The sequence below is a fragment of the Chaetura pelagica genome, unplaced genomic scaffold (assembly GCF_000747805.2).
Source record: "Chaetura pelagica isolate M959 unplaced genomic scaffold, ChaPel_1.0 scaffold344, whole genome shotgun sequence".
In the NCBI taxonomy this organism is placed as follows: Eukaryota; Metazoa; Chordata; class Aves; order Apodiformes; family Apodidae; genus Chaetura; species Chaetura pelagica.
Genome location: NW_009953098.1, coordinates 1,014,280 through 1,025,597, shown reverse-complemented (window position 1 = coordinate 1,025,597; position 11,318 = coordinate 1,014,280). Strand labels below are relative to the sequence as shown.

Genomic DNA, 11,318 nt, shown 5'->3' with positions numbered 1-11,318 from the left:
TGTTTCCAGGCCTGGTGTCCTGGAGAGCCCTTTAGATCCATAAACTCCAGGATGCTGTTTTGGACACTTTGCTGCCATGTTGTTTGCTTCTGCAGCAGGAGCTTGGAAGAGGCTTCCTTCAGCTTCCTACCATGTGTCTTATCACTCTGGAAAGGAACCTGGAATTCTGCTGACTGATGAGAAACTCTTTTAAAACTCTGCTGTTCTTCCTTGTATAAAAAACTCCTTCAGTTTGCTCTGCTGGTTTCAGAAGGCACCTTGACTCCCACACAGATTGGCTGAGATGACAGGACGCCCCATGAGGGTGGTGGGCTGGTATCACTCCCACCCTCACATCACTGTCTGGCCCTCACATGTTGGTAAGTCTTGGTCTAAGTTCCGTGTGAAAACTCACAGCTGGCTCCTTGTATTAGTCAATTTACTGGATTTTCAGAGCTGCATATCCTGAGTTTATCCTTTTCTGTCCTCTGGCAGGACAGGGTTGTCTGGGTGGGCTTCAGTTGCTCCAGCTGCACATGTCTCCAGTCACAGATCAGCAACTGCCAGCCCTGCTGTTCTTCCAGACAGGAGAACTAGACCTAGAATATAGCAAACCAGCTACAGGAATCATAGGCCTGCTGGGATGGATTTTGACATCTGGGAATGTTCATGCAAAAATGAAAATTTTTGAAAAAAATGCCAAGATTAGACATGTTGGACATCACGGCTACGTGGTGTCCTGTGGCACCAGGCTGCTGCCAGGGCCCTTTCCTGTCACCTATTCTTAAGATTTGCTACTTAATTACTTTTTTACTTTAGTCACCTGGAGTAAGTACTTTATAATAAAGCTTTGTGACATGTGTCACCAAATTCCAGGTCACCCTGCAAAAGGTGGCAGGTCTTCTTCCTCTCCTTCAGGTGACCAGGCCAGTTCTCATTCTCTTAACTCCTGTGTCCACAGATGTCCGCACACAAGCCATGTATCAGATGATGGACCAAGGTTTTGTTGGGCTCATCTTCTCCTGCTTCATTGAGGACAAAAACACAAAGGTAGGCAACTTGAAAATGGCAATAAAACCTCCAAGCACCCATGAAAAACATGAGCCCCCAAGCCTGAAATCCTTGCAGCAGCCCTGCAGGGAGGCTTGAGCTCTGCTTGGAGTACAGGCAAAGCAGGGCCAGAATGATGCTGATTGGATTTTAATGCCAATGATAAAATAACAAATTCTGTATTACTCTGTGCTGATCCACAGCCTGGCTTTCTACCAGCAGGGCTGTGCTGGCTCTGGGAAGGCTGCAGAGTATGTGTGTGTGCACAGAAATGTCTGTATTGTAAACGGCTCCAGCACAGCAACCAAAGTGAAGAGCAACCTGTTCAGGTGCCATTTGAAAGCACATCCTGTCATCTAAAATAATGGGTGGGTTTAGATGATTTGTTTCTTCTTGGAATCTGACTTTCTGCTGTCTCTCTTAGACAGGCAGGATTCTCTACACCTGTTTCCAGTCCATTCAGGCCCAGAAGAGCTCAGAGTGAGTACAGCAGAATATTCTGTCCAGTGTCAGGTTGTGTTTCATCTCATTTTTCTGGGTTGTCTCAAGTGGCTTCTAGGCTCATCATGAGGAGCAAATACTGTGTAAAGGTTTCTGAAGGAGGTCTCCTTACTTATGCTAACATAGGCTGTTGGAAGAGAATCTAAAGATTAGGGCTGATTAATTTAGCCTAGATAATTGAGTAGCTTAATATTTGGTGTAGGACACTGGAGTCCAGGTGTGAATTTGTGCTGTAGCCCTTTCTGTAGAAGGCCCTTTGCTCTCATCAAGCTTCAGGCTTGCCAGGTGTCTTGTCCCCACCAACCCCACCCATGCTGTGCAGTGTTCTCAGTACAGGGACTTTATCATTAAGACAAGGAGGTGGCTCTGAGGGGCCTCCATTTGCTTATCAACTCAGGCACATGTTCCCAAAAGCAAACCTGCAGCAGTGCCACGTGTTGGACAGACAGGGGCAGGTTTGTAGCAGTTTTTCATTCTGTTTTTTTTTAAATTTTTCTTTATCTGCTGCTTTGAAGTTAATTGTATCTGATGCCCTTTTAGGTATGAGAGGATTGAAATTCCTATTCATGTTGTCCCCCATGAAACCATTGGGAAAGTGTGTCTAGAGTCAGCTGTAGAGCTGCCCAAGATCCTTTGCCAAGAAGAGCAAGATGCCTACAGGAGAATTCACAGGTAACAGCCCTGGGGCTGCAGCCTTTGTCAGCACTGTCTTTGCTCATGCCTTCTGCTGTTGCTGTTTTTATGGTACCACAACCTTAGCAGAAGATAGTAAGAAGCATTAGCAGCTCCTGAGCCTTTGTACAAGAGCAGATTTCACACCTTCAAGTGAAGGAGTTCAGGACCTCTCAGCCTTGCACAAAAGAGCTCAGCATAACTGCTTTTTTTCTCCAACAAAAACCAGCTGGAGCATGTGTGAGCCGATGGTGGCACTTCAGTGACGCGTGTGTGACAGTGACTAGCGTTGAACCAGGGTAATGCTGCTGACTAGTCTGAAAAATAAAATTGTTTATCAGCTTTTTTGTGTTTTTCTGCCTCTGGGGCTCAAAACTGCTGGTTCTGTGCTGCAAGATCCTTGTTATCCTTGTGAATGTTCAGGGCTTCAGCAAGTGAAGCAGTTGAGATGTGTCTGCAGTGTTAGGGATGGGTGGTGGCTGGTTCTACAGCCTGGCTCTGCCTTAACTGACATGCTCTGCTCCCTTGTCACTAACCTGCTCTCTGTTTATTCTCTCAGCCTCACCCATCTTGACTCCGTCACCAAGATCCATAATGGCTCAGGTAAGGATTCCTTCTTTGCATGCAAGAACCCAGGGTGCTGCTCCCAGAGCCTGAACAGTAGATTCTTAAGCAGGGCTTGGGTTGGTGCTCACCTAGGGGAACAGCAGAGTACAACTGGGTAGCAGTCCTCCCTCTGCCATAAAAGGCACTTGTAAAAAACTACAGAAGCACAAAGTTTTATCTTTTTCTTTGCCATAAAGTTAATTTCCAATCACAAACATGGAGTCACATTCCAGGGAACTCCTAGAGACTGTTACCTTGGTACTTAAAGTATAGTGGAGGAACCAAATTGTAACAACACTTGAAAGGACAAAAGGGCTGTAAAACAACCTAATCCTGGGGTTCAGTTGCTGTTGTATCTTTTGACCTGTGTACAGTTGGTTGACATTCCAGTAAGTGACAGTTTTTGGCTGTTGAAACATCAAGGGGATTTTGTATTTGGTGAGTGTTAAAGGAATGTCTGGCTGCTCTGTACCCATGTTGCATCTCCTGGCACCTCTGCACGTTGTCTGCCCAGGACATCTTTGCCTTGGCCATTGAGGTTCAATCCTAATCCTGCTTCTGTTCCAAGATGGTTCCCCATGGTCCCTTCTCACCTGTTCAATAAATGAGGCATTCTTCACTCTGAATTTAGAAATCAATTAGCATCATTGATGACTTGTATGCAGAGTTCCAGGTCTCTGCTGTGGGTCTGTCATCCCTCCCCAGGGTATCTAAAGGTCAGGTGGAAAGAGCTCATTTCCCTGTTCAGCAAGCTGCTCATTCTAACTTTCCTATGGGGATGGCTGGTTTCCTTGGCTGTCCTTGCTCTGGGCTTTGGTGGTGGTGCAGCAGGCAGGGTCTGTGTGTGTTTGCGCTGCCATGGTGTGTTCTTGCTCTTTGCAGTGTTCACAAAGAACCTCTGCAGCCAGATGTCTGCCATCAGTGGGCCACTGCTCCAGTGGCTGGAAGACAGACTGGAGCAGAACAAGCAGAGAGTGCAGGAGCTGCAGCAGGAGAAGGAGCAGCTTCTGGAGGAACTGGCTGCTTTAGAGTGAAGGAGGAAATGCAGACCCTTCAGAAAAGACATGAAAAAACCCCCTCCACAAGACCTCCTGGCTGAAGGGTGGCCCCACATTGCCTTACAGTGCAGATACCAGCTGTGCCTCTTCTCCTGTCCCATGCAGCAAGGAGCACTTCCACAGGAGAAGGGTTGATCTGCCTCAGCTGGATGGGAAGCAGTGGCCTCTCTCCAGGTGTTGCATGATGCAGTGCACTTCTAGCTCAGTGGTGGGGTCGGGCAGCACCTGAAGAGACTATTCTGGAGGGCACAGACCCAGGGAAAATGTGATTTCCCCCTCTGTGTTTGACAGAAGTCTCACTGCTTTGCATATATTCAAGGAGCCTAGAAGAGGAAGGTTAGAACGGAAAAGTGTGTCCCAGGAATGATACTGCCAGCTTCTGCCTTCTTTTAGTAGCTTCAGTTGTCTCTGATCTTATTTCTAGTAATGTTCTGGATTGCTGGTTCTCCACCCAGGCAGGAAAGAGGTGTGGGGGAAGTGACCTGGAAGAAGTTTGACAGAGGAGTTGTGCTCAGCATCCTTCAAACCAAATAAAGAATTCCAAAGGCAGAGCTGTTTGGAGTAAAATGAAATGGCTGCTGCAGAGTGCCAGTATTGTTTGGACACAGTCTGTAATCTCTTCCTTCATGTGCTGCTGTCACATGCCCAGCACTGAGCTGCTCTAGAAACTGGACTGATGCTGCTGGGTCAGTGGGAGGAGTGTGGGTCCTTCCCAGAGGTGAGAGGGTTATGAAGCTGGGAAGAGCTGACAGATGTGCAAGCCTGTCAGTCTTACACGCTGAAATTAATTGCAGAAAGTTCATTAGATTGAAATGGAACAAAATACCTGTTGTTGAGCTAATCCTTTAAATGTTCTTGCTGTTGCATTTCAGTGTCCCCCATCATATGCAGCTGTTACATTCTGTTCCATCAAGGCTCAGGTGAGCAAAGGAAGCAAAGACAAACTTAAATCCTCTGTTTCAGCTCCTTGGTTCAAATTAAATCCTTACACACTCAGGTAGATGAACATGAGCTGCCTGTATCAATGCAGTGGAGGGTGTGACATTCCTGACAGCTCATTACCTTGGCTGTTGCTTTGGGATAATGAACATGGCAAAGAGGGAAGCATTCCATTTCCAGTGAACAGCCAGTAGTGATTAGAGCTGTAAATTGCTCTCAGATCTGGAACCCTCTTGGCCAGTTTGCTTTGTTACACTTTGCTTTTCAGTCTTTCTGCACTGATATGGAAAAACACCAAACACCCAACAGCAAGCAGGGTGACCTGCTGTGTGTGAAACTCCAAACTAGCTAGGAGGGATCAACAGCTTCCACTACTGACCCTGCACAGCCACAGTTACAGGGAAACAAAGAAGCCTGGTTCATTGTCACAGCTGGTATGAAATTAACATTTATTGATTATTCAAAATTACTAATCCTCTAAGCAATTTGTTCCCAGCAGACACAAACACTGTCACACATATTCAGTCATGTTCTAAATTAAAGACTTCAGTCACATTCTTGTTCCATGGTGGAAAGTGTTTGCTTTCCCCAGCCTAATCTTCAGCCTGTGTTTAGCTTCTCTGAAATCTCAGATAGAGGCAGATCTGCAATCAAAAATTCAAGTACTCACACTTGCCCTTCTTAGAAAGGGCCTTAAGGTCTTCCTTATTAGAAGCCTTTAATGCTAAAATATTAACATTATCTGGAATTCTCTGAAACACACTTGGATTAGGCTCATTTACTGCTACATACAAAAGGTAAGTGGCATCAAGGAGATGTACTGAGCTGTTGGAGGGAGTCCTGAAGCCTCGTTTTTAAAGCAAAATCAGCGCTGAGCTTCCGCATCAAGTCTGCGTGGCCCAGCTCCTGCTGCTCCCTTTTAGCAAGGCCATAGTTCTCTTTCACATACTTTGCAAAGGGGGTGAGGTGTGTCCTGGCAGGAGTGCCATCCTTCCCAGCAGGTTGGCTCAGGACCAGCTGCCCCCCACAGAATGCACACACGAAGCGGTCCGTGTCCAGAGACTTGGAATGGCGCCCAATCCTGAGAGGGGGGGGAAAAAGTAATTTGATTGCACACTCACAGCACAGGGCTTGTGAGAAAGGGCTCCTCTCTCTTCTGCCAGGCTCCTTAGGCCAGATTTCTGAGCTAGCATGTTAGAACAGGCCACAGACTACTTCCTTCACACACTGGAACAATGAAATCTGTATTACACGTTTCTCTGCTTTTCTTCCAGCACCTTCTCCCTCTCTTTTACTCCCAGCCCAGTATGAAGTGCTACAACGCTTCACAACATCTCCACAACCCCACCTATCGGTCACCCCCTGGAGTTTCCCCTCAAACCCATCACCACCCATTCTTCCCAATGCTCTGTTGCAACTAATGTGTTGCACAGCCATACTCAACACTTCAAGAAGGTCCTTTCATGTGGGAAACACTGTTTCCTCCCAGGGCTTCTGGAAGTGGCACATATGATCCTGAGAAAAACAACTCCATGCATGCTTGGAAAGCACATATGGGAAAGTTTTAAAATAAAAATGAGTACCACACCATTGTCAGCCACTTTCCTGGGCCACACAGAGCTGAACTGTGACTAGGGTCATTAATACAGCAGCCTGTGGTCAGTCACCATCCTCCTCTAAATATATATGGGCTGAAACAGTCCATGAGGTAAGAAATTAACTAGGAAACTGACTTCAAGTTTTTAGTTTGAAACCAATAAAGATCATTATATTGTTGGTCTCTACATTTTCTTAGCACAACCATAACAAAGGTACACCATGAGTCAAAGTGTTTAGTCTTAAAGTCATCAAGATATAAAACCCAGAAAGCTTCCTCTAATACTTTGTTCTAATATCCAATTACTGTCATGCATTTTGTGCCCATTTTTTATGGGAACTTGTTCTGCTTTTGAATTCCAGTTAGTACTGACTGAAGCATCAGACACTTCTGCCTGTCCTGACCTCTGAATTGGAAACAAATGTGGAACCACACTGTGAGGTTCTGTGAGCTCAAGAAATGTCAAGTGACAACTCTGAGAGTATCCCAATTGCTTCACAGTTCAACATTTCTAGAGAGAGGAAATTGCCAAGTTAAAAGCAAAGTTTATACATACACAGGATCAAAATGTCACTCACCTGGCTTTGCAGAGAACACACATGTAGGTGAATTTGTAATTAATCTCATAGTTGTGGCACCGTGTTACTACTGGTAGCTCTGGGTGAATCACAGCTGATTTATCGGCATAGAACCTCCAGAACTGTCCATGTCCATCACGAACACCATGGATCAGCCAGGTGGCTGCATGGCAAGCCTCATGGATCAGCGTGTCTCGAAGACGATCTGGGAGTAAGACAAACAAAAGACATTAATATCAGTCATAGTAGAATCATCCTGGTTGGAAAGGACCTTGAAGATCATCAAGACCAACCAGTCAGGGATGGAAAAGTACAGAGTTTCATCCTTGGTCACTGCTTCAGCCCTTTGACACTTGTTCTTCCATCAGGTGCAAGAGTTATTTTGGAGGTTAGAATTACCAATGTTTTGACAAGGCAAAAGTCTCTAAAGGTTTTACTCAGTGCATTTCCAGTTTTGTGATTAATCCTAATTCTCTACCCTAGTTACTTCCCTGCAGCCTAATCTGTTCGGATTCTTTTGTTTGTTTGGGCGTTGGGATTATTTTTTTTTTGAAACCACTTATTTAAACCTTCAGTACTCTGGTGTGAATCCCATCAGGCCCCACAGACCTACAAACATTCAGTTGACAAAGCTGATCCATGACAATTTCAGTGTCCCAGGGTACTCTCTTGTACCTCTCAAATCAAATTTATTAAGCTTATTTCAAAATATTGTGTTAATTACAGAACTGATTGTCCTATAATAACAGAAACATTCATTTCTCCAAACTGAGAGGGAATGAGAGAGAAATAATTAGAGTACCCACCACACAACAAAACTTAATTTCACATTGATCTCTCTTTATTCCAGCTTTAAATACTGCCAACAAGATGACTAACTATGATGGAAGAAGTCAGATTTTAGCTTGCAATTACAGTACATAAACATATCTCTGTTCTTATATCTTATATACAAGAGGCCCAGCCTCTTAGAAGGGCTGTGAGGACAACTATCATGAATGGATTTATTTATTCAAGGTAATATGAAATTTCAAAGCAGGGTCCAGTTCCAGATCTCTTTTGGCCTCAGATTCATGTTTTTATCTCTGGGACTTGCCTTCTCAAAAAAAGAATCATGGATCTTGTACCTACCTGCAGAGTCACAGACCTTCTCAGAAAGTTCTATGCGAGCATAACGCTTTGCTTCAGGACCTGCTGTCTGCCCAGTCACACAATATCCTGCTGTTTTTCTCATTTTCTTATTCCAGATTATTGCCATCTTCTCTGGTAACTGAAAAACAAAACCGTACATATAATCTGCCCTCTCTTACCTCTCTGTCTTCCCCTTACATTTACTGCAAAGCCAGCACAGGATGTCTCTGCCAGTGTCCTTAATGTGGCTCTCACTTAGGATGCATCCTGACCTTCCATTGTTTCTTATTCCCATTAGTTTTTCTGTAACCAATACTAGGATTTCCACAGTACAGGATGAGACAAAAAAAGTCCCTTAGTTCCTCCATCCTGCCAACAGTGGCTAACACTGCTGCTTAAGAGGAAATACAAAGACAGGTCAAACATAAAACAGAATTTCCTCCTCAAAAACAGTTCCCTTCCCAACAGCTCATAATTTGCAAGACAACACCTGACTGAGCCACAGCTGGTTCCTGTGCATTAAATAGCCCTTACAGTTGTTTTCTGGTGTTTTGGGAAGGCTGTGTGTGTGTGTATTTTTAAGAATAGTCTGTGATCAGAAGTTGTACAGTTTAATAATGTACAGGTACCATCTGCTTTGGTTGTTTGGCTTGCTATTTTAATCTGATGCACCTTCACACTGTGAGAGGGTAAATAATCACCCCTTGCTTATCCTCTGTGTTGCTCCTGATGATACAAGCCCTCAAGTATATCTATTTTGGTTAGCTCTGCTCTTTTACTAAGAGTTTTCTGTCACCTAGATTAGTTAATGAGCTTAAGTAAATGCTCCAGCAGTAGTAAGTGCCAGCACAGGTACAAGGCTGAAGCACTGGAGAGCAAGATATTTTGCCTTCAGCAATACTGAGCCTGTTTCGTTCAGCTTTATGTGAAATCATTACCTCAGCCCAGCCTTGGACAGCTCAACAGTATTTTCTCATCTGCACAGAAATATTTTCCTTCCTGAAGGAAATGCTACTGGAATTACTGAGGGTGACATATGTCTTGTCAAGGACTTTTCTCATCAGAGGAAGATCTCCAGTATCTAAGATGATGTGAAGGTCAAGACAGCAGTTCTCTGAAAATGAACCTTCAATTTGAAACACAGTTTATAGCTTTAGGTTCAGCCAAAACTGTCATTCAAGGGATAAGCAGCTTTTTAATCTGTTCCAAAATGGCAGAGATGAACATGCAATAGGAACAAACGGAGATTGCATGGAGTGTGACCAGGCATGAGGCAACAGGCCCTGTGAGTCAAAGGGAAGTGCTTTTATCCATCAGCTCCCTGCTCCTCAGTGTGCATCCCTGCCTTTTGTCAGCTGCAGACAAGCAAGCTGTGCTACAGCCAGCTGCTAGGCTGTGGTAATGCTGCAGGGCTCACTGGAACGTGCTAGAAGCAGCAACAGTGCTGGGTAACCCTGAGCTTCTTCGAGCAGCAGAAAGGCCATGGCTGCCTGTGCTGGGGCAGCAAGAGGAACATTCCCAGGCTTTTGGTGCAGCAGGTGCTAGAAAGTACAAGAAGATAAATACCAGTCACCTCTTCAAGGATAAAACAGATCCCAAGCCCCTCCTGTAGCAGTTTTCCTCATCAAGGACTCCTATGACACCATCCAGATCCTGCTCACTTAGGAATGGAGCACAGGAACAGCTGGAGAGCCAGCCAAGCTGACAGCAGCTGCACCTCAGTGGTGACAAATCCCTTTTAAAGAAATTGCTTGAACTAAATCAAACATGAGCCATTGCCATAAAGCTTAACTTCTACTAACTGGAGAGGACATAAAGCACATAAAGCATCAAGCACATAAAAAAGCAAAGAGCAAGATATTAACCAGCATTTTAGAATTGCAGTTTGTTTTGAAGCCAACCTGCTGCTCAAAGATGGTGCTGTTGTACAGACTGTAGAGCTTCTGTGTCAGCTCCTCTTTGTTCTTCTTGAAATACTTCATGTAGTGGGAAGCTGGATTTGAGAGATCTTGCAGGAAACAGCCAGGCACTGAGCACACCCTGAGCCTGCAAGAAAAGCCATAACAAGCAGTTTACTGAAATACAGTATCATCTCAGGGATGCTACCACTGGCATAAACTTCTCCTGGTTCTTTTCACTCACTTGCCTTCACCAGGCCAGCAAGGCACACACACTTATGCTGTCTTCTTCCTCCTCAGGGGGAAGCAGAGCTGCTGCAGTAGTTCTGCAGTTATTTCATTAATTCACTAAACTAGATTCAGAGGACTCCTAAGTTGGAAAAGAGGGTGGCTCAGGTATTTGTGACACAGTGAGTCAGTTATACCAAAACTTGATCGATATATGAACAGTCCCAACATAATTCACAATAAAGGTCTATTTTCAGAAATGTAGCAAAGATGTTCTGGGAATCCCCAGGAATTCAGTCAGGAGAAGTAGATATTCCACTAGGATGACAACTCAAATATTGCAGCACTCTGACAAACCATCAGCTTTGAGGACATGGTTGAAAGGTTTTGTGTTGGTAAAAAGAATTAAGAAATTACTAAAGAAAATGTATCCCTAAAAGGCAGGATAAAGGCAGCTATAAGAAATGGAAGAGATATTATTCAGAAAAGCTTAAGCTGCATCCATGTATAGAAAAAGAAACATGGATTCTGCAAGTTATAAAGATACAGGTCAAAAATATCAAGACAAGCTTGTTAAAAGGCATTAATTACTAACAGAATCAGCTTTGATGAATTTTCAGAAGAATGTCATCCCAGGCAAAATGCTCAGAATCTCTTTGTCCATCTATAGTGATCCTGGAACATAGGAAAGAAAAATGGAGAAACTTGCCTTCTCTCTGTCTTCGCTGATTGTGAACAACTGACCAATTCATTCCCAGGAATTCTTGCAGGAGTCACTATCCTGGAAGGTGTTTCTTGAAGTGATACAGAGTTTGGCCTTGGTGTCTTAGCTCCCTCCCCTTTCAAGGGCTGGGCATCTGCACAGGGTGGCTTGATGTTTTCTGTTGAACAGGAGTCAACTGTTACACACTGTCAAAGGACCACAGACATCAGCCATGAGGTAACAGAGAACAGTGAAAAAGGTCAAATATTCCACCTCAGCATAAACACTCTTACTCTGCACACTGGATGCAAAGACTTTACAGCTGGTGGAGAGGTAATTTGCTGTTATATACTATAAAAATTACTATTCAATGAAAGA

General features: G+C 44.3%; 2 protein-coding genes across 2 annotated transcripts in view; one reads left to right on the top strand and one right to left on the bottom strand.

The window, feature by feature from the left end:
• The window catches only part of BRCC3 (BRCA1/BRCA2-containing complex, subunit 3), a 6,043-nt gene extending 1,970 nt beyond the window's left edge, over positions 1-4,073 (top strand). Inside the window, exons 3-8 of the mRNA XM_009997187.1 lie at positions 272-359; positions 941-1,029; positions 1,454-1,509; positions 2,071-2,202; positions 2,762-2,805; positions 3,691-4,073. Of these exons, the coding sequence (XP_009995489.1) occupies positions 272-359; positions 941-1,029; positions 1,454-1,509; positions 2,071-2,202; positions 2,762-2,805; positions 3,691-3,842 (561 nt within the window). The 3' untranslated portion in view covers positions 3,843-4,073. The remainder of the gene's footprint in view (positions 1-271; positions 360-940; positions 1,030-1,453; positions 1,510-2,070; positions 2,203-2,761; positions 2,806-3,690) is intronic.
• Positions 4,074-5,612: 1,539 nt separating this feature from the next.
• ACRC (acidic repeat containing) overlaps positions 5,613-11,318 on the bottom strand; it is an 8,907-nt gene continuing 3,201 nt past the window's right edge. Inside the window, exons 2-5 of the mRNA XM_009997185.1 lie at positions 10,013-10,157; positions 8,112-8,250; positions 6,981-7,185; positions 5,613-5,886 (exon numbers count right to left, since the gene is read on the bottom strand). Coding sequence (XP_009995487.1) covers positions 5,613-5,886; positions 6,981-7,185; positions 8,112-8,250; positions 10,013-10,157 — 763 coding nt within the window. The remainder of the gene's footprint in view (positions 5,887-6,980; positions 7,186-8,111; positions 8,251-10,012; positions 10,158-11,318) is intronic.